Consider the following 22,547-nt stretch of genomic DNA (forward strand, 5'->3'; position numbering starts at 1 on the left):
AAGCTCAAGGTACCTAAATTTTGGGGGAGTTGGGACACTTGGAGGGGGGTATAGTGTGGGTTTGGGATTGTCAAAATGGTAGGTGGTACTGTCCCTGGAGGAGAGCTTGAATCTAGGGGAGTTTTTGGATTATAGATAGAAATTTAAGGATCTTGAGAGCCTGTTGTATACCCAATGTACTGTGCTCAGTGCTATTGGCACATATAGAAGTATAAGATTTGGTTCCAACTCTTGGGCTACAGTTTGGTTTGGTAGCCAAGATTGACATTGAAAACAATACAAGACATGTGGTTTTAAGTTCAAAACTGTGTGAAACAGAGAAGGAAAAAGTGAATAAGGAGGGATAAAAGTCTCTAGGGAAAACTTCAGGGAGAAGGTGGGTCTTGACCTGAGCCTTGAAGAATGAGTAGGTTTTGGATAGGTAGAAGAGAACACGGAAAACAATCCATGTGCAGTTCATAACATAGGCAGAGGTAAGTATGAGATTGGTGTATTTCTGGGACTAAAATCAACCTGGTTAGACTAGAGAATACACAAGATCTCTCTCAATTAAGTTGAGTCTGGATTGTTGAGGACCTCCAAGCCTAGCAGGGGAGTTCAGATGCAGTGCACCATACCATTCCTTAGCAGAGGAGTGACTTGATGAAAGTATTGTTTGACAAAAACTAGCAAGCCAGAAAGCTAGACTTACTCCTCTTGTCCTCTCTATTTTCCTTTATTCTTTCCAAGAAGAACTCAGACTTACACAGCGTCCCTTGAATATAGTATAGGTCAGGTGTTAGTCAGTAAACGTGTATTAAACCCATATTCTGTGCCAGTTACTGTGCTAAGCTCTAGGGATACAATGTTTGGAGGCAACATGCATACAGCTATATACAAACAAAGTACACATGGGATCAACTGAGGGTAGACTCAAAAGGAAGGCACTAAGAATAAAGGAATACTAGGAAAGGCCTTTAGTACTTTAGGTAGAACTTTAGCTGAGCCTTCAGGGAAGTCAGGAGGCAGAAATGAAAAGAGAATTGCATTCCAGGTATGGGCCACAGCCAGTGAAAACAGTTGGAGTCAGGAAATGTTCAAGTCTTGTTCAAGTAACAGCAAGGAGGCTGGTGTTACTGGATCAAAGAGTACATGGAGGGGACTAAAATGTGAGAAGACTAGAAAGGTAGGAAGGGGCCAGGTTATGAAGAGTTTTAAAAGCCAGACAGAGGGTTTTATGTTTGATCCTGCAGGTAATAAGGAAGCCATTGGAGATTATTGACTAAGTAAGTGATATGGCCAGACCTGGGCTTTAGGAAGGTCATTTTGGCAGTTAAGTGGGGTGACACTGAGGCAGGGAGGCCAACCAGAAGACTGTTTCTGTAGTCCAGGCCTGAGGTGGTGAGGGCCTGTGCCAGTGTGACAGCAATGTTAGAAGAAGAAGAGAGTATAATTAGACATGCTTAGAAAGGTAGAATCAGTAGGACTTGGCAACAGATTTGATATAGGGGTTTAAAGAGTGACAGAGGAATATGACTAAGTTTCTAGACTGGATGATGGGGAGGATGGTGGTACCCTAAATAGTGATAGGAAAAGGGAGGCAGAGCCAAGATGATGCTGTAGCAGGAAGAAGTACAGCTAGCCTCCCCCCCCCCCCAAAAAAAAAAAAAAAAGAGCTAGACCGAATCCTGATCAGGAAATCCAGTAAAAAGTCACAGTGAGTCATTTTTCCAGCCTAGGTAAGTGTAAGGAGACAGATAAGTGTGTGGATACTAGGGACAGGGTCTAGCTAGGACCATGCCCAGAAGCACATTCTAGCACCCAAGGACTGAAAAAGGATTAAGACTGTGTACCAGCACAAGACAGGTTCAAAGACCCACATTAGGGCACTAATACTTCATGCAGGGTATGGGAACAGATGCCAGCTCACAGCTTTGCTGTTCACTTACCCAGTTCCAGGTTACAGATCAGGGTGCCTTCATTCAGGGGTAGCCTTTTGGGGTAAGGAGCAGTTACAGGTGCTAGGTTGTGTATTAAATGAGGAACAAGTTCAGAAGCAAACAGTTGCTTTGTGGCTCTTACTCTGAAGTGGAGTAGAGTCTCAGTTTCAACTTCCCCAACCTGAAGCCTGCAGAGGAATAACCAAGGCAGGAATCCCAGACCAAAGAGAAACTTACAGTTCTGTCACTGAACCAACAGAACTTCTCATTTGACTGACAGTGACTGAGTCCAGCAGAAGTCTACCAAACCTCAAAAGGCCAAGCCCACGGGCCTGTTGCTCAGACCCAAACTCAGATCAGGAACTTGAAGAGCTCAAACCAGGGAACAGCAATTAGACTTGCCCTGGATTAGACCACCTTGGGAACCCTGAAAGCTTACCAGTCCCCAGCCTGAGCTGTTTTTGAAATCCTGGAATATTATAACACTCAGTACCCTAAGAGAATAGCATCAGGATCAGCCTAGATATTCCCTCCAGAAGATATATATATATATCCAGAAGAAGGGTCTGATCCTAACAGTTTGAAGTCAGGAAATAGACTGGAAGAATGAGCAAGTAATAAAAGAATACCACCATTAAAAGCTATTATAGTGACAGGGACTTTCAAGACACAAAGCCAAGAGAAGAGGATGGCACCAAAACATCTTCGAGCAAAACCTCAAAGAAAACCACAGCTTGGGGACAGGTTCAACAAGAATTCTTGGAAGAGATGAAGTGAGTTAAAACAAGTTTTAAAATGTTTTTAGAAATGAAATGAGAATGCTAAGGGAAAAAATTAGAAAAGAAAAAAGAGCTGTGGAAGAAAGAATTAGAAAGGGGCTTAAAAGTTTAGCACAGTAGGTACAAAACCTTACCCAAAGAGCAAACTCCCTAAAAATTAGAATGAACAAAATAGAAGCTAATGACTTCATGAGACAATGAGAAGTATTAAAACAGTCAAGAGATTGAAAAAATAGAAGAACTTTTAAGGTATCTCATGGTAAATAAAGTAAATAGGGTGGTTTAGAGAGAGTTCAGTTTTGGACATGCTGAGTTTAAGCAATCTCCAGTTTAAGATCCAGTTGGAGATGTCCCATAGACAGTTAATTTGAGATGGGTGGGCCGGCTAGGCCCTAGAGTCAGGAGGACCTGAGTTCAAATCTAGTCTCAGACACTTAACACTTGCCATTGTAACACAGCTGTGTGACCTTGGGCAAGTAATTAACCCCAATTGCTCAGCCTCCCCCCCCTAAAAAAAGAAAAGAAAAAAGAAATTTGAGATGGGAGCTCAGGAGAGAGGTTCAGACTTGAGAAATATATCTGAGAATCATTGCATATAAATAATAATTGAAATCCATGGCAGCTGACGAGGTCACCAAGTGAATTTCAAGTAGAGGGAGAAGAGAAGAGGGCTCATGACAACCTTGTCAGGGGACACTAACAATTAGTAGGTGAGACCTGCCTGAAGATTTAGTAAGGAGACTGAGGAGTAGTCAGACAGGAGGAAAATTCAGATGGGGTGATATCAAGGAGAAAAGAGTACTCAACAGTGACTAAAACTGCAGAGATCACAAAGGATGAGGATTGGAAAAAGGCCATGGGATTTGACAATTAAGAGATCATTGGTAACTTCTGATAGCAGTTTCAGTAGAATAATGAGGTTGGAAGCCAGACTGCAAAAGAGTTAAGAAAATGAGAGGCAAGGCAGTGGAAGCACTAATTGTACACAACTTTCTCGTTTACTTTTTTTTTTCTTTTTGGAGGGCAGTTGGGGTTAACTGACTTACCCGAGGTCACACGGCTAGTTTTTGTGCTAAGTGTCTGAGGCTGCATTTGAACTTGGGTCCTCCTGACTCCAGGACCGGTGCTCTATTCACCGTGCCACCTAGCTGCCCCGGTAGACAACTTTCTCAAAGAGTTTAGCCATTGAAGGGAGGAGAGAGATGGAGGACAATCACTGTGGGGGTGGGGAGATGGAGTAAGGATCTTTTCAAGCTGAGGGATGATGTATGGCTTGTGTACATTGCTGTTTGCTCACAGCCATCACCTACCTCCTCATTCTCAAGAGAAAGGTTGGGCTGAAGACCCATCTAGTAGCTGTAATACAGCATAGAGCCAATAAGGGTGGTCGATAATTTTTTGACTGAAGACAGAAATTACATTACTATATATCATATTACGTATTTCATATTACTAGTGAAATTTCCTTAAGGAGATTTTAAAATCTTCAGGGAATATGATATCAGTTCAAGGAGGCATTTTAAGAAAAAATTCCAAGTCATAAAACTGTTAGGTGCCCCTTTAATAACTGGCATTGATAGAGTAAAGGTTAAAAAATACTTTCCTCTCAATAACTCTGAGATACCACCATTTTTCAGATGAAGAAACTGAGGCCCTGAGAGATTGGGTTTGAAACAGTATTCAAATCCAAGTCTCTTGACTTCAAATCCGTGCTTTTCCAATGGATCACATGCCTTTCCCTTACTGAGAGAGACCTTCAGAAAGGCATCTGTTGACAGATCAGAAATATTTAAAGGAGCGGACTCAGGAAGAACAATGTCCCTGAATTGTATTCCTGAAACTACTGGGTTAACTTGTTGACCTAGCTTGCCAACAATTTTTTATTCCCAGCCTAGGATTTTGCTAGCGTGTGTTTGAAATCTAGGGAAGAGAGGAGGTGCTGGGAAATTTTATAGCATACGTGCTCCATGCTGCACCCCTCAGCCAACAGACATTTTCTGAGCACCAGTGAAATGCAAGGCTCTTACAGAATTTACAGTACACCTAGCCACATACCAGGCAGTTGAAGTGAAATGCCAACCAAGTGGCCTCTATGTTCTCCCCTCCTCCCCCTGTCCCAAGTACCAAATTACATTTTGTCCCTTTTACTTGGCTAATGTCTCTACTCAGTACTGCTAGACTCTGGTGCCAAGACTTACTGCTTCTTAGGAACTCAGGAAACTTAGCTGTGAATCCTGGCTGAACTGGGCTGATGGCTTTAAGGCAATGATCATAACAGACAACCTGAGAAGAATCATTCTGCAAATCTATAGAGAACAGAGTTTTCAAATGAAGCAGTAATAGGGTTGCCCTGGTAGTTTGGGGCTTTTTAGCATGCACTGCAAACTAACCCCAGAGAGGGTTATCTAACTGGAGTATAAAGCTATTGGTAACCTTGCTCAACTGTGTACAATAATGATGGAAGGGCCAGTGAATTTTCAGAAAAGTTCATTCCAAGAATAGAGAGGGAAATTTTCCTTATTATCTTTTTTTCTTCTTCTGTATCTTTCTCCTCCTTCATCTTCCCTACAGATGGCAGTGGGGCCATCTGAGTGTCCAGTGGGGGGTTCACTGACCTTCCCAGGCCGGGGAGCTGGTGGTGCTGGGGTAGGGGCGACCCTGGCCCCTCTGGGGCCTCCCAAGCTACCCCCACATACCATCCTGAGCACCGTCCCTCGCCAGATGTTCAGTGATGCAGGGAGTGGAGATGATGCCCTGGACGGCGATGATGACCTCGTGATTGACATCCCTGAATGACCACCTCCCCTAGCCTGTTTCCTCCCTCTGGTTGCCAGGTGGCAATGGCAGCAGAAGCAGCAAAGACAAAGAGTGGTGTGTTTTTGGAGACATTTATTGATGCCCAGTCTTATTGGCCTGGACATTGACAATCAGAAGAGGCGTAAACATGCAGCAAGGCGCCCCCAAAGAAGAGGCGGGGAGGCAGCCCCAGCCCTGAAAGCGGCACATGCCGCATGTGGATTTGTAGCCAGCAGTGTGCAGGGAAGGTGGATGGACTCTAGAGGTCAGCACAGGGCTTCCTTGCCCCCTGCTGCCACGTACTTTGCCTTCCTCTGCCCTGGATTGCAGCCAAGGGGGCCTTTGCCTCCCCTTCCTGAAGGCAAAGACCCATGGGGCAGCTAGATAGGGCTAGTTTGTTTTCTTTTGTTTTTTTACTGCAGACTTTTATTAAAGGGGTGCTTGGTGGTTTTATTTTTGTTTTCTGAAATTTCCTCCCTCCCTAACCCCCTCCTAATCCGGTTTGCTCCCACTGCAGGGAGTTTTGCCGGGGCAGCTTGGAGAGGTGGATGAGAGGAGAAATAACCTGGTTGGGGGGAGGGAGCAGGGCAATAAATTCTCTCCCTCCCCTTGCACATGCGAGTGGTATGGTTCATTTGCATATAATATCCCATCAGGCAGTAGTAAATTTGCATATATAGCCCCACCCATCCCCTCACAAAAAGACATCCCCACAGTAACAAAGTGAATTTCACAAAATAAGACAAGTAGTGTTGAGGGGGGATAGGGAGAAGTTTCTCCCACCCCCATCCCCATGTAAACGTGCAACACACTCGTGCGAAGTTGAGCAACAATCACATGGCCCTGTGGTTCCCCCCCACCCCCCAAGAAGGGGTTCTTCCTTGTGCCCCCTTTCCTCCCACTCTTGCTAAGGTTCTTAAGGGCCTTTTTCTGGAAGCAGCCTGGGAACCAAGTTCTCTTCTCTTCCTAGGGCTCGAATCGATGGACTTTTCTGTCCTTTCCTAAGCCCAGTGAGATGATAAGAGAGCTTAGTTTCCTTAAACCCCTTCTACCCTCTTCACTTTCCAAGAGTGAAGAGGGGAAAGCCAGCCAACTGAAGCCCCTGGTTTCCCATGATTCTCTTGCTTCCTGTTAGGAAGTAGCCTGTGTCCATGGGGCTGGTTGGCTGGGATCTTTGTGGGGTCTTAAGCCGAGGAGGCAGCAGCAGGGGGCAGTTCACTGGTCAGGGTATGCCAGCGTTCCAGGGTTGCATCTGGTTGTCGAAGACAGTCCCCCCAGTGTTTCAGAGCCTCTCCCCGTGAATTGGGACCCAAGGACACTCCACCTGGGGGCAGGGAAGGAAGGAACCAGTACATAACCCATCAGCTTACTAAGTCCAGTACCCAAATCGAGCAGCCTTATTTCTCCCAAATGCATAGATGACAAGGTTTCCACATATAAATTTGGTCCCCATGCTGGCCGTTAGAGCAAAATCCACTGGAGCTGAGTCTTACCAATGAAGTCGTTAGATTTGCCAATGTCATAGTCCCAGACGGTAACCTCTAAGGTCTTTGTGGCCAGAGCCGGGAGCTCCATCTCATAGAAGAATTCCTGGGGAGGTGGGGAATATGGAGGGCTACTTTACCCTACCTTCACCTTTGGGGTTGCCCCAGATTATTTCCCTGATTTTTGGCCTCTAACCCTGCTCAACTAAGGAAAAGGAATGATGTGAGCACCAGGAAGTCTCCTGTTGGTCACCTCTTCTTATAGACATTGGCTGTCTGAAGACACTAAGGCTTAGAACTTTGAAGAAGATGGAAGTAAGATTTCATAACTATAGAGATGTAGGAGGATCTGTGTATTTCTCGTTCAGGTGGGGTCACTGGTAGTGGAAAGGCCTTTCCTCTTAAGTCAAAAACGCTCCTTGATTTTTCCAGATTCATCCAGGTTCAGATGGCTAAGAAATAATAGGACAGGGGCAGTTCGGTGGCGCAGTGAGGAAAGCGCTGGCCCGGAGTCAGGAGGACCTGAGTTAGGTTCTGGCCTCAGGCACTTAACACCTACACAAAAAACTAGCCTATAACCTCGGACAAGTTATTTAATCCCAATTGCCCTCCAAAAGGCAAAAAAAAAAAAAAAGAAAGAAGAGGATATGGGGCAGCTAGGTGGCACAGTGAAAAGAGCACTGACCCTGGAGTCAGGAGGACCTGAGTTCAAATGCAGCCTCAGACACTTAAGACAAAACTAGCCTTGTGTCCTTGGGCAAGTCACTTAACCCCAATTGCTCTACCTTTCTCCTCTCCAAAAAGCAAAAAAAGAAAAGAAATAATAGTATCCCAGTGCTCTCACACAGGAGAGAGCAAGTCACCTTATGACCTCACCTCCAAGATCAGTCCTCCCACCTCTTACTATCTTAACCTAATTTTCTCCCCACCCCTCAATCACCTCATTAAATTCAGGATTCAGAGTTTTCTTCTTCACTGATGTTTTGTGCTTTGATTTCTTCTCAATATCTGGCCTCAGGTACCTGCGGAGACCACTGCAGGTCAGAATGCCCAGGTTCTGGGAATGGGGAAGGGTAGAAGAGGACTGAGGGTGGGGAGCAGGTACCTAGGGCTGCTGTAGGAGGGCTGAGGACAGAGGACTAGGGGTCAGTGTGGCTAGTGAGAAGAGTATTTATTGGGCATACAAGATACCTGATTTCCTGTTACTAACTCATTTTATGACACATTCTTTAAAGTCCCATCCAAATTTAAATTTTTGCTTCTATGGTTGTAGGAAGGAACACTATAGGGTGAGTAAGGTTTACACGGGAAAGGAGACTGGGGGCTGGGAGTCAGGACACTTGGGGCCCAGGAAGGAAGGGGGGCTGGGTCCCTCACGTCTTGACGTAGGGATCTGAGTAGCCGTTGACATCCATGGCTGCAAGATGGGCGCATCGAACAATACCCACAAGCAGCCCGTGTCGCTGCGAGCTGTAGGTGAGCCTGAGCAGGATTCGCCCCCGTTCCTCCAGCAGACCCTGGCCCTGCTCTGCTCGCTCCAACTGGGGATAAGAGAGGTGGCACCTCAGAACCTGGACCCCCATGGCTCTAGCCCCACCCAACCTACTCTCTTGCTCAATGATATGAAATGATCTTTCCTTTCCTGCCTTCTTCCCTCTTGTCTTTAGGGAGTTAGAGAATTGGCAAAAGACATCTTAAGGCCATGATGCAGATCTTCTGCATTGTGGATTTTTCCTCCCTACAGAAACTGCTGCCTTCTTTCTCTTGAACGAGGCTATTGGTGAAGGCAAGGGGTGGGGCATGATTTCCTTACCTCTTTCAGGTAACAGGAAATACCTCTCAGGGCAGCTGTCATAGAGGAAGGTGATGCCAACTAGAGTTCAGAGAGAAGAAGAGATTCTAAATGCCAACTATTCCATTCCATCAACTTCCTGGGCTCACAGACCCTCTCCCTTTTCCCACCCACCTCACCCCCATCCATCCCCCAGCCATCAGGAGATCTCAGCTCCAGATATTAAAAACTGACCGGGACCTGTCGCTCCAGACAGATGTTAAAGTGCTTCTTCTGTGAAGGTTTGAGACGGCGAAGTGGGACCCGAGTCTCCCCAATGAACTCATTGTGGCTCAGCTTGTCCTCGTCACAGACAGAGATCCTGGAGGGACAGAGGCATCAGGAGGGAGTGTCACAGAGAATCTTAGCACTGGAGATTCAACTTCAAGTCAACTCTCCCAGGTGTGGGAGGAACCAGGCAGGGGGCAGAGATGATGCCCTGAATGTTTATGATGACCTCATGACCGGTTCCCTCTCAGGGTGCAGAGGATACTGCAGCAAAGTTGTAGGGGATCTGGAGGGGGATTCTCCCTCTATATGGAGCAGAGAGAGCTCCACCTTGCTACCTGGAGTTGGAGGTAAGGATCTCACGGGAACAAAGCTGTTAAATAAAAACTTCTGGGGCCTCATTATTAGGAACCCATGGGAGTAAGAGCACTAGAAGCCCAGCCCTATACAACCCACCTTCCTTTCACTGATTAGCAGGAAAGTATCATGTGGAAATGGCTCCCCTTCTCTCTTCCCTCCTCTCTCTATTTTGGGGAGGAATTAAAGAAACAGGAATTAAGAAAGGAATGCCCTGCCCTGGGGGCTCTTGTAAAATATAGAAGAGGTCCCCTCTCCAGTATGAGAAAGACCTTTTCTACTAGTGTGACCACATTCAATCATGGGCCATATGTCCCCATATCCCTAAGCCCTAACATTATTGGTACCAATTCTCCTTGTTCCACATCTTCAAGGCCCCAGCCCACAACTGCATTTAGCCAGCCAAAGAAGGGTATTAATCCAGGCAGGAGGGTCTTCCTAGTACCCACATTCCCCATTTCCCTGGGGGAAGAGAGCTGGAATTGGGGGCCAAGCCCAAGAGGAACTCTTCCTTTACTCGATTCCTTCCAAACCCCCTCAGCCACAGAGATGGAGACAGTCAGGGAGAGAGTAGCCCCAGATTAACCAAGATTAGTCAGCCCCAGGAGATGACAACCTCCAGGCTCCATAGTCTGGCCTGTATGTGGTAGAGAGTAGTTAGGGCCTAGGAGTGCTGATGGGAACTGGAGGCAGCCTTGGCCTCAGAGCTGTTGGGGGAGGCTAAAAAACAAAAAAGGGAGGAGACCTGTGGGCCTAGGAAGGCATTGACCCTCTCAGTCCTGTATTAATTCCTTTGTGTCTTAGCCTCATCACAACAAACTGCTCCATACCCATCCTCCCTTCCTGTTTCTCTTCTTTTCCAAATTTAACCCCACTTTCTCTATCCTTGATCCCATACCCTCCTGCTTCCTTTTGGGCTGGGGCTTTGTTTCACCAATTATTGCTTTCATCTTCTCTCTCAATTTGAATCTTCTATCTCTGCTGGTTTTTTCCTCACCACCTACACAAACACATTCATATCTCCTCTTTCCTAACAAAACACTGGCTTGACCCTACTGCCACCTCAAACTACCTTTCTATTTCTCTCCTTTCCTTTACTTCCAAACTCCTCATGTGGTTTATTCTATACTCACTGCCTCCACTAGCTCACCACCCACTCATTCCTTAATCCCCAGCAATCTGGCTTCTGTCCCTATCACTCTACTGAAATTGTTCTCTCCAAGGTCATTAATGCCTTCCTCTCTTCTGAATCTAAATGGCCTTTTCTCAGTCCTCATCCTTTTTGACCTCTCCTTATCATCTGACACTATTTTTCATTTCTTTCTGGATATATTCTTACCTTTGGCTTCTGTAACACTGTAATATTCCAGCCCTCCTCCTAACTCTCTGATAAATCCTTCTCTGCCTCTTTCTCTTCCTGGCTTCTCTTTTCCCTTCTGTTATCTTACTGTGGGCATCCCTCAAGGTCTGGTCCTCAGCCATCTTCTCCATGTTCCTCTAAATACTCTTTCCCTTGATGATCTCATCCACTCTCACAGCTTCAACTATTATTTCTATGCAGACTATTCCCAAATCTCTCTTTCCAGCCCTCATCTCTTTCGTGAATTCCAGACTCCTATCTCCAGCCATCTGCCATGCAGCTCCACCTGGATGCAACATATGCAGACTCAAATTCACTGTTGCTTGCCTAAACCAGTTCTTCCTTAGGTCCCTATTTCTATTGATGACACTACCATTTCCCCAATCACCCATGATTACATAGTCATATTTCATCCTTCCCTTTCCCTGTCAAAGAAATGGCAGGACTTGGCCACTGATTAGGTATATCAGTCAGATTATAGAGGGTCTTGAGTAATAGAAAGAATTATATTTGATGGAGTAAGATAATCAAACCCAAATCAAAGAATGTATGTATTTTGTAAACCTTAAAGAGTTATACTGTCAATTATTTTTATAATTTATCTCAATTTTCTTGGCTTTTTGATGAAGTTCAAATAGAAACAGGTCCCTTTTTATATAAGAAGAGTAATAATAATTCTTAATATTTATGGTTATTATTATGCTGTTGTGAGCTATTGCAGGTTTTTGATCAGAGGCCTGTTAGACTGAGAGTCATGTTTTAGGAAGATAATATTAGAAAATTAATATTAAGCCTGGTGGGTTAGAAAGGGAAGGATTGGAACCTGATCAACCAAGGAAGGAGAGAATTTTTACAAGAAAGGGGTAGTTAACAGAATCATTTGTTATAAAAATGTCAATAGATGTGAAGACTTAGACCTTGAGAAAGTCACTTCCCTTTATGGGCCTCAGTTTCCTCATTTGTAAAATTCAGGGGTTAGACAAAATGATCTTTAATGCTCCTTCTAGCACTAAGCACTTCTAGCACTATGATCTCAGGACACCACTTAGATGTGGCAATAAGATCACCCAGACTTTGGAGAGAGCAATTTCAGTAGGTTGCAGGATTGGAGAAGGAACCAAATTTCAGTGGGTTAAGGAGTGAATTGGGAGGGGAAGGGATGCACCAATGTATACTACCCTTTCTAAATGTTTGTCCATTAATTGTAAAAGAATTAGATTAATAGCTCAAAGGATCGACAGGGTAAAGAGAAGGGTTATTTTTTCTTTCAAGATGGGAATGATATGAGCAAGAATGAAGGCTGAAAAGGGTGGAAAGTGAAGGTGGGAAGCATAAAGATCTTGGTGTAGGTGGGGGTGGGGTGAGTGACTTAAAGGTCAAGGCCCCAGGGAGAGATGGAAAGGAATAAATTAGGTCAAGAGCTTTCTGGGCCTCACCTGAGCACCTTCCGGGTGATGTCCTCATTGGTAATCCCCCTGTACATTAAGTCTTCATTCCACACGGGGTTCAGTGTGTTCCTTTGAGTCTTGGTCTTCAGTTTGTTGGCCTATTGGTTATAAAAGGGGTAAAGGGTTCCCCAAGGAGTAGAGAGCACCCACAAAGGGAAGAAAAAACAGAGCTTAAGGTGGAAGAGGAGGAATCTATTCAATTATAAACTCTTTGAGGTCAGTTTTAATTCATTTTGTATCTCTTTCAGTGTCTAGCCCTTAGTAGAAGCTTAAATGATGATGATGATACATTAAGTTGATTCAGAAGATACCTTAGGAAAGGAAAATACCTTGCAGGCCCCTGGCAGGAGGTGTAGTTTGACGTAGGGATCAGCCAGGCCGTTGAAGTCCATGGGCTTGAGACCCTATCCATGGAGGGTTAGAAGAGTAGAGATTCCTCTCAGTTCCCCCCTCCCTGAGCCCAAGGAGATTCTCCAGGCCTCCCAAAACCCCATCATCTTCTCCCCCATCATAAAGATACATGACCAGGAAAAGGTTAGAGAGAGGAGGAGAGTGTATAGGAGGGGCAGGGAGATGAAGGCAGAGATTAAAACTGAAACCCAAAGAGAGATGGAACAATAGTGAGACAAACAAAAGCTAAAGATGATAGACAGAGACAGGAAGCTGGAGAGGAAATGTTCAACTTGGGAAGGCAGAAGGGAAAGAGGAAAGAAGGAATATCCCATCACTAACCCCCTACCACTAATTGCTAGGGCCCTGGGAGAAGGGAACAGGGCTGTGGGGAAGAAAGGAGGGGCTGGGCCTGTAGAAGTATGTCTGGAACCCACCTTAGCCCTGAGGATGCTGCAGTGGAGGGTGCAGGTTGCCTGGTCATAGAGAAGGTCAAACTCCAGGGTGCCCAGGGCAGCTGTAGAGAGAGAGGCATTCACATCTCATACTTAATGTGTCTGAAATAGAACTCATTATCTCCCTCAGCCACCCCCAATCCTCCCAACAACTGCCTCCAAATCTCCCAATTTTTGTTGAGGGCACCACAAATTTTTCACACTCAACAAAGGTTGAAAACTCAGACTCATCCTCAAGCCTTCTCTTTTCTTCTCTTCCTGTAGACCATCAGCTTCCAAGTTTAGTCATTTCTACCTTTACCATCCTTCACCTTCATCCTCTTTTCCCTTTTTCATAGACTCTAACAGATCCTCTCAACTCTTCCCTGAGCTATTTTTAATGATATTTCATTTTTCCCCAATTACATGTAAGAACAATTTTAAACATTTTTTTTAAGTTTTAGGTTTTAAATTCTATCCTTCCTTCCCTTTCTTCCTCCCTCCCTGAGATAGTAAACAATCTGATATAGGTTACACATGTGCAATCATGTAAAATATATTTCTATCTTAGTCATTTTGTGGAAGAAAACTCCAACCAGAAAAGAAAGAAAGTGAAAAATAATATGCTTTGGTCTATATTCAGATGCCATCAGTGCTTTCTCTGTAGGTGGATAGCATTTTTCCTAATGAGTCCCTTGCAATTGTCTTGGATCATTGTATTGCTGAGAATAGCTAAATAATTTTCAGTTGTTCATCATATATTGTTATTACTATATACAATATTCTCCTATCTCTGCTCACTTCTCTCTGCACCAGTTCATTTAAGTCTCTCTAAGTTTTTCTGAAATCATCCTGGTCATCATTTCTTATAGCATAATAATATCCCACTACAATCATGTATCACAACTTGTTTGGCCTTTCCCCAATTGATGGACATTCCCTCAATTTCCAATTCTTAGCCACCATAAAAAGAGCTGCTATAAATATTTTTTTTACAAATTAGTCCTTTTCCTATTTTTTCAAATCTCTTTGGGATATAGACAAAGTAGTGGTATTACTGGGTCAAAGGGTATATAGCCCTTTGGGCATAGTTCCAAATTACTCTCCACAATGGTTGGATCAATTCACACCTCCACCATCAGTACATTAGTATCCTATTTTCCCACATCCCTGCTAACATTTTTCTTTTCTGTCATATTAGTTAATCTGATAGGTGTGAGATATGCCTCAGAGTTGTTTTAATTTGCATTTCTCTAATCAATAGTAATTTAGAGCATTTTTCTTATGATTACAGGTAGCTTTGATTGTTTTGTCTGAAAACTGCCTGTTCATATCTTTGATCATCTGTCAATTGGGAAATGGACTTGTATTCTTATAAATTTGACTCAGTTATCTATATAACTTCTAAATGAGACCTTTAGGTGGCTAGGTGGCACAGTGAATAGAGCACCGGCCTCGGAGTCAGGAGGACCTGAGTTCAAATCCGACCTCAGACACTTAATATAAAACTAGCTGTGTGACCTTGGGCAAGTCACTTAACTCCAATTTTCCTCCAAAAAGCAAAAAAATTAAATAAAAAAAAAAAGCTATGTAACCTTGGACAAGTTACTTAACCCCAATTGCCCTCCAAAAAAAAAAAGAAGAAATGAGGCCTTTATCAGAGATATTTGTTGTAAAAAATTTTCCCATTTTTCTACTTTCCTTTCAATATTGGCTGTATTGCTTTTGTTTGTGCTAACTCTTTCTTGAATTATTACAATTATCTACTTACTAATTGTGTTCTTCCTGGTTCTCATTTCTCTCTTCTTTAATCCATTCTCCACACCAAGGCAGAGATGACCATACTAAGGCTAACTATATTATTCTCCAGTATAAAAATTTTCAATGGCTACTTATAGCCTCTAGCAGAAAATAAAATATCTCAGTTTAGTATTTAAAGCCCTCCACAAGCTAACTCCACAACCTTCCCAAATGTTTAATATTACTCCTCTTCACATGCTCAACATTCTAGCCATGCCCTGCTAGTTGATCCCTGAACTCAATATTCCAACTCCAGTCTCTGCCTTGGAACAGACTCTTCCTCATGCCTGGAATTAGCTCCCTCCTTACCTGTGCCTCTTAAAATCTCTAGTTTCCTTTTAAGGTTCAACTTAGGTATAACATTCTGTGAGAAGTCTTCCCTGTTAACCAGAGCTGTTAATGCGTGATCCATCTTAAAATTACCTTGTATTATGCTTAACTGTGTATACCACATGCCACTCCACATCCACCCCTAAAAATGTAAGGCCTTTGAAGGCAAGGACCATTTCATTTTGTCTTTATATTTCTATCCATTGCCTGGAGTAATGCCTGGTACATTAAGTATTAAGTAGGTACTTAGTACTTAAAGATATTGGGGCACTTAATAAATATTTGTCAAGGTAAAACTAAGAGGCCTGGACTGTGTGTGTGAATTTCTGAGATGGGATCGTGTGTGTGTGTGTGTGTGTGTATGTGTGTGTGAGAGAGAGAGAGGGAGGGGGGGGGGAGAGAGAGAGGGAGGAGGAGAGGGGGAGAGAGGGAGAGAGAGAGGGAGAGAGAGAGAGAGAGAGAGAGAGAGAGAGAGAATGAAGAGTGTGTATCAGTATGAGAGGAGAAATGAGTGCCTATGCATGTGAGTACGTAACGGTATGAGTGTGACTATGTGTAGACTTTCTGTGTGTGCATGAATTTGAGTGCCTGTGTGTATATGAGTAGAAGTATAGATGTCTATAGAAGTGTGTAAAAGAATTTCCAGGTATTTCTGTCTGTGTACCTGTGTGAGGTCTGAGGATGAGTGACAATCTATGTGTCAGGAAATATGTATGTATGTAACTGTGTACGTGATTGTGTAACTACATGTTTTGTGTGTGTCTGTGTGTGAGAGACAGAGAGAGAATTGCTTTTGCTTCCATGTCCTCAGCTGTGGCTGGGGCTTGAGCTCTGTGTAGGTGGGAGGATGTCTCAGCACAAATATTTAATATTGAGGCTGGCAGATGTAATGTCACTCTGAGTACAGTAGCTAGGCTGCAACATCAGGGCCTTTCTCTCCCCAGAGGAGCCTGGTGTCCCTGGCTTCCCCTTCTTTGTCCTTTAGGGCCCTCTATCTCCTGAGTCTCCCCTTCCCAGTGCTCCTAGGGGTCTCCCCATGATCAGCTGTCCTGAGACCCCAGCACCTTCCCTATCTCCCCAGACTCACTGGTATCATCTGAGTCGTAGCTGTCCACTTCAGCCCCCTCCTCAGAGGCCCCAGCCCCTCGAATACCAGCCCCAGGGGACAGAGCCAGGGGCATTAGGCTGGGTGTAGCTTCAGCCCCAGTCCCTGGAGAGAGCTGGGCTTGGGAGCCTGCTCCACTCCCACCACCATCAGGCCCCAGCCGAGGAAAGTAGTCGGAGATTTGCCGGATGGGTCGAATGGGGCCAGGGCACACGTTGATAGCCATGTGCTCCTGGATGTTAATAGTCATCCGGTCACTCCTTCGGCCCCTCATTCACACGTACCCCCTGGAGAAAGGAGGAAAGGGAAAGTTAGCTGTGGATCCCTCTCCTCTAAAAACTTAAATGACCTTTCCTCTTCACCCTTCTCCTGTAGACTCCCCCTCCTCCAGTCTTCTGGACATCCTCCTCCTAGAGGATAGTAAGGGTCCTGCCCTGGGGGGGTGTGGCCTCCAAAAAATAGGAAATGAGAGCAGACCCCCCCAGAGGAGGCTCTGGGATCTCAGGGCCTGTTAGGCTGCAGGGGGAGGGGAGGGAGAGGTCATTCCTCTTGGGAGGTGCTAGGGGCAAGAGCAGAGGATATAGATAGTAGCAGAGCCTTGTGGGGACAAAACTAGATCATCCCTATAAGGGACCATATGGGGCCCCAAGTGGGATCTCTGGGAGGGCTTAGGTGGACTGGGACCTATATCCTCATAAATAGCCAGACCACAGGCCTTCTCTTCCGTGGAAGTGAGTTAGTTGCCTGTGTCTGTCAGCCCTTCATTGACTTAAATTCGTGGGCCTGAAATGGAATGGTTATGGGGGGCGACAGACAGCATATGGGCAAATAGGGAGAGTGACTGTCTTGACCCTGTTCTCCACCCTCAGCTTCCTTTCTAACCAGAGCCCATCTTTCTCTGCCCCTTATTTGGCCCTGAGGGGCCAGAGTCTGACTCCAACCCTGTTCCCTCTCAGATTCGGTCCTATTCCCCCACCTCCAGGAAATTTCCCTGGACAGAGGTTCTGACTTTCTTGCCCTTGGTCTTAACCCTTATCCTGGACTCCCTCTGTCCTTCCTCTCTCATGCTGCCTAGATTCCTCCCCGAAGGCTATCTCCCCACCAGGCTCAGTCTGAGTTCCCCTCTCCCCCCTCCCCCCTCTCCTGTCTGTCTCTTGGGCTGTCTGTCCTCCCTAGACTCCATTTATCCTGTGGGCTGTCTGCTCCTCCCGGACCTCGGTGCCTCCCCGTTGGGTTTGTTCATCCCTTCTTCTCCCTCAACCCCTATTCCTCAGGGCCTGCTGGGGGAGCCCCTTGCTCTCCTCTCAACTGGCACTGGGCTTCCTGACTGCCGACTGCCGATAGATTGCAGTAAATGGAGAGAGATAAACACAGATTCCCCAGACACACAACCTCTTTCCCCACCTCCTCCCCCAATATACACACCCAGCCCAGCCCAGCCCAGCCCCTTCCACCTGTCTCTGTGGTCCAACAGGTGCTTGAGAACCAGGGGGACAGCAGAAAGGGAGTCTCAGAAGGTGCAGGGAGAGGTAGCAGCAGGGAACGCAGAGATAAGAGGAGATTCCAGAGGTGGAGAGAGAGGAGTCCGGCTGTGCGTGCTTGTGTGTGTGTGTGTGTGTGTGTGTGTGTGTGTGTGTGAGTGAGAGAGAGAGAGAGAGAGAGAGAGAGAGAGAGAGAGAGAGAGAGAAAGCCTGCTGGGGAGGAGGGGGTGAGGGAGGTGGAGGCGAAGATGAAGCCAGGGAGATGGAGAGAGAGAGATGGATGAAGAGAGGACAGAGGGACAGACAAAGAAGAATGGAAGCAGACTTGGGTGGGAGGTAAATACATACACAACACACTCATACATAAAACAGAGCCCCCCAACACACACACACACACATATGATCACACAGATTCCATTCACACATGCAATCCTCCTCCCATGCATTCAGACATGTTCACATTTACCACACCCACACATCATACACGGTCATATACACTCTCACTGACACGCATGTTTATAGCTCCCTACACTTATTCACATACATATTCATATGTGTATCACACCGAGACAGATGATTCCACATTCATACAAACATACTCCTTAATTCAGATGTGATCCCGCATGTATTTATATATCTCCAAACCCCCTGCTTTCACAACACAACTCTATGCTCACAGATACACTCGTGCGCATTCACACATTTGTACGAATTAGTATGCACACACAAACACACGTTCATACACACACAGAGTTCGGGGTTTCCAGGATTCCCAGCACCAGGGACTGAGTGAGAAATGCCTGGTATTTCCCAGCTCCCTCCTTGCAGAACCTGGGAGTCCCCTTTCTTCCCCTTCTTTCCCACAGATTTCCCGTTTGTCCCTACGCCTACTCCACTCTCGGAACACTCGGGGGCCCTGGCCCCCTACTCAGTACCACCACAGCCCCTCCATCCTTAATCTGCTCAGTGCCTCCCTCTTGGGTCCCAGGTGACTGGGCCTGAGGTATGGCTGGCTCTGCCAAATTCAGGGAAGCACTGGGTCCTGGTTGCCGTGGCAATGCTTGCTCATCCTTTTCTCCACCCCAACCCTCCTTCAACCTTCTTGCTCCCAGACTCCCCCTCCTCACACCAAAGAACGGAGATTCTGGGCTCTGCTGAAGGGGAAGGGACTTGGTTCCATCAGCCCCTGATTAGCCTTTCCCTCATTAGCTCCCTTGGTCCTCCCCTCAGTCTTCCCTCTCTTCACTCCTCCCTTGGTCTCTCCCTCCCTCCTCCCCTGTCTTCCTTCTCTCCTCACTCCGCCGGAGGTCTTTGCTTTTCAGTTTGCCCCCTCTCTGTTCCTTCAAACAGCCTAGCTCCTAGTGCCCCGCTAAATCAATCCCTTCAGTGATTTGATCTGTTTTCCCCAATCCGAGCAGCTGCCTCGGGTCGTAGGCTCCGAGACCAAGGTTATGCTTCCTTCCCACTCTCCCCACCCCGGTCTCATTTGAGTCCACTAGGCTTTCCTTCCCCGCAGGGCGGGCCAGTCCACCTTCAATTCATTGAGGGTTTCCACTTTACCCACTAGCCTGAGGGAGGGGGAGGGGGACTGGAAGATCTCAGCTAATTATAGGCTAATGAGGCAGCTGGTATCTGGCAGCCTCCAGAGGCGGGGGCGGGGGCCAAACCAACGGTGCAAGGCTATAGAGGGGGTGGGAGCGCTCAGCTTCTCTTCCTCCCTATTCTCTTTTTACTGCTCGGGGCCCACTTTAACAAGGTCCAGACACTTTCCCTTCCTAATTGGATTGTCTGGCTACAGCCCAAACTTGGCTGCAGTCTTTGAGAGCTGGAGAAAGATCCTGATACTACGAAGGTGGGAGAACGTTAAGGAATTATTAGGCCTAGGGTCTCTATGTATAGGTGAGACAGACTGTGGGAACAGGAGGGATGAAAATGGTGAATAGCATCAGGGACATGAGAGGGTGGAAAGGGAATGAGAAATCAGAAGGGAGTTAGTGGGTGAAGAATGGGGGTACTGTTTCAAGGAGGAGGGACGGCTGGTGGGTGGTTGATAGTGACTGCCCCCGGACCCCAATGGGGGAGGGGGGTAAGTTATGTGGAAAGGGAAGGAGGGAGTGGAAAAGTAGACAATTTGCAGGCCAAGACTTAGGATCATATTTAATAGGAAAGGTCTCTATGTAGGTAGCAGTGTGCATCTTGCATTTGCCTTCTAAACCTTACCTTGGATTTATGCAGGGGGTAGACGAGACAGGCTCTAAAATTCCATAATAATACTTAGATTCTATATTCAGAAGGCCTGACTAGTGGCTGGGGATGGAGTGAAGAGAAGGAAGAAGGAGGAACTATCTTTTGTCCCCAATCCTGATATCTGACTCAGCTTTTCCCTTTCTGTTTTCTGGTCTAGGCAGATGATGGATGGTGACACTTCCCACCCCTCCTCCTACCCCGGCCAGAGACAGCCGTACTATTGGTCCATGAACTTACAGTCTATCTGCTCCCCCTTCAGACTACTTAGTGATGTAGTTACATCTTTAAGATCCTAAAGACAAGGATTGTATCCTGTTCATATTTTTGTTTTCTCAGTGCTTTATACAGAGTGGGCACATAGTAAATACTGAGTAAATAGCTGTTGAATATGGATGAACAGAACCCATTATCTCAGTAGTGGAAGCTTAGCTCCTTATTAGTCAAAAGAAGAAGGTAAAAAGTAACCCCAGGTAAAGAATCTGGGAATGCATTTCCAGCATTTAAATTATATCTTAAAATAGTAAAAAGCAGTAATCAGCAACAGTTACATAGTACATTAGTTACATCTCTGAACTTGGAGTCATGAAGACCTGAGTTCAAATCTAGCCTCAAACACTAGCAGTGTGACTCCAGGCAAATTGATTAACTGCTTAGCCTCAGTTTCCCTATCTATAAAATGAGGATAATAATAGCAACTATTTCTCAGGGTTGTTGTGAGGATCAAATGAAATATTTGTAGTTCTTTGCAAAGCTAGCTATTATCAGCAAAAGTCTTTGGTACTGGTTAAAAATATAAAAATAGATCACTGAAACAGATTAGATAAGGAAGAATCAGAAAAAATCAAACTCAACAACTCAGTATTTGTAAAGCTTGAGAACATAAAATAATTGAAAAAGAACTCCTTATTCGATAAGAACAGGGAAAGCTGGAAAGCTTTTTGGCAGAAATTAAATTTGGGCCAGCATCTTATACTTTGTACCTCAATAAGTCCAAGCATCTTACACTATATACCACAATAATTTTAAAATAGACATACGACATGAATATCGAAGGTCAAACCATAAAAGATAAAAGAGAATGAGATCACGTACTTTTCATAGTTATGGCTAGGGGGACAGTTTTAAAGTAAAGGATAGAGTAGATCACAATAGATAAAAATAGATCATTTGGGTTACATAAAATCTCGCAAAGAAAATCATTGCAATTAGGAAAAAAATTGTATAAGATATCTTTCATAAGTATCCAAGATGTATAGGGAACTAATACAAATATATAATATTCTATATATTCCCTGGTAAGTAGCCCAAAGATATAAACAAAGTGTTCTCAAAAATTTGCAAACGATTAACAATATGAAAGATTGTTCCAAATACATCTATGACAGAAATGGCCATTTGTCCATCAAAGGAAAGCTAGATGTTGAAATGCAAGTCCAATGTGAACCCTTGGGTCTGGGGACCTAGGGAAGGTATTGGAAAGAGGAGAGTTGAGGTATCAGCATGACAGGAGGCCAGAATGGGGGAGATGGAAGTATGGGGTGGACAAATGCTTTGTAGAAAGTGTTAGATCATCAGGTGCCTTGAAAAAGACCTTTTCCTCTACACTATTTGTGACCCCTGAAGGGTGAGGAGAAATAGAACCTGAGAAGGGCACCTATAGATTTGAATGTTCAAGGATACAACCTTTTAGGAAAGGAAAAGGAGTTCCAGGGAAGTTCTCAGGCTCTTGGAGAGAGAAGAGGAACCTGGAGTCTAACGTATTGAGAAAAGAGGGAACTCCCGGGCAGTACCACATTCTTGGGAAGAAGGCAGCTAGACATGCAATCCAATAAGCTTGAAGTAAAGAATAAAATCACAAAATGGTGAAAAATAAACAAAAAAGCCCCAGGACCTTAGCCTCTTGAACCAATTATAATGATTTCTTTTCTTTTTTTGCTTTTTGCAGGGCAATTGGGGTTAAGTGACTTGCCCAAGGTCACAGGCTAGTTTTTGTGTTCATTGTCTGAGGCCGAATTTGAACTCAGGTCCTCTTGACTCCAGGGCCAGTGCTCTGCTCATTGTGGCCACCTAGCCACCCCAATTTCTTTCTTTTTTAATTACCATGATTTCTTCAGATAGTGAGATCCAATCATATGTCATTTCCTTGTCTAGTAACTCCAAATGCTTTTCCCTTCAACCTCAGTCATTGATGTACTGGTAAATGGTTAACAACTTGATCTCCAAAAAAAAAAAAGAAATATCCATGATACACTTTGAAGTTTAATTTGCATGATAACTATTTTCTCCATCACTTTGTTAAATCTAGATAACTAATTAACAAATCAATAACTTAACCCCAATTTGTAGCATTTGTCAGTTTCCAAGATATAAATGCTCACATTGAAAATTTAACAATCCAGTTCAAGTTGGCTCGAGAAAAACCCTGCTTCCAGGAGAGCAGAAGCCAGCAGAGAATTGCCCTAAGAATGAATGCCTGAATAAGCCTCTCTTGTGAAAGTGGAACTCAACTAGAATCACTCCTCTAACAACTCCATGTTTATTTCTCTTCCTAAGGGAAT

At 45.0% G+C, this 22,547-nt stretch overlaps 2 protein-coding genes across 2 annotated transcripts in view; one reads left to right on the plus strand and one right to left on the minus strand.

Annotated features, from left to right (window-relative positions):
* The window catches only part of INO80E (INO80 complex subunit E), a 10,198-nt gene extending 4,090 nt beyond the window's left edge, over positions 1-6,108 (plus strand). The window contains exon 6 of the mRNA XM_069063547.1: positions 5,270-6,108. Within this exon, the coding sequence (XP_068919648.1) occupies positions 5,270-5,494 (225 nt within the window). The 3' untranslated portion in view covers positions 5,495-6,108. The remainder of the gene's footprint in view (positions 1-5,269) is intronic.
* Positions 5,889-17,942, minus strand: DOC2A (double C2 domain alpha). The gene is made up of 11 exons (XM_069063533.1): positions 17,716-17,942; positions 16,244-16,548; positions 13,030-13,109; positions 12,532-12,606; positions 12,191-12,300; positions 9,005-9,131; positions 8,792-8,851; positions 8,356-8,519; positions 7,919-8,000; positions 6,988-7,084; positions 5,889-6,818 (listed from the first exon to the last, which is right to left on the minus strand). Exons 2-11 carry the CDS (start codon positions 16,533-16,535, stop codon positions 6,679-6,681), a joined length of 1,227 nt encoding a protein of 408 aa, XP_068919634.1. The 5' UTR covers positions 16,536-16,548; positions 17,716-17,942; the 3' UTR covers positions 5,889-6,678.
* Between the last annotated feature and the right edge of the window lie 4,605 nt (positions 17,943-22,547).

This window comes from Petaurus breviceps, unplaced genomic scaffold, assembly GCF_028583685.1.
Source record: "Petaurus breviceps papuanus isolate PSGF00001 unplaced genomic scaffold, PetGlider_PUasm1.0 138, whole genome shotgun sequence".
Lineage (NCBI taxonomy): Eukaryota > Metazoa > Chordata > Mammalia > Diprotodontia > Petauridae > Petaurus > Petaurus breviceps.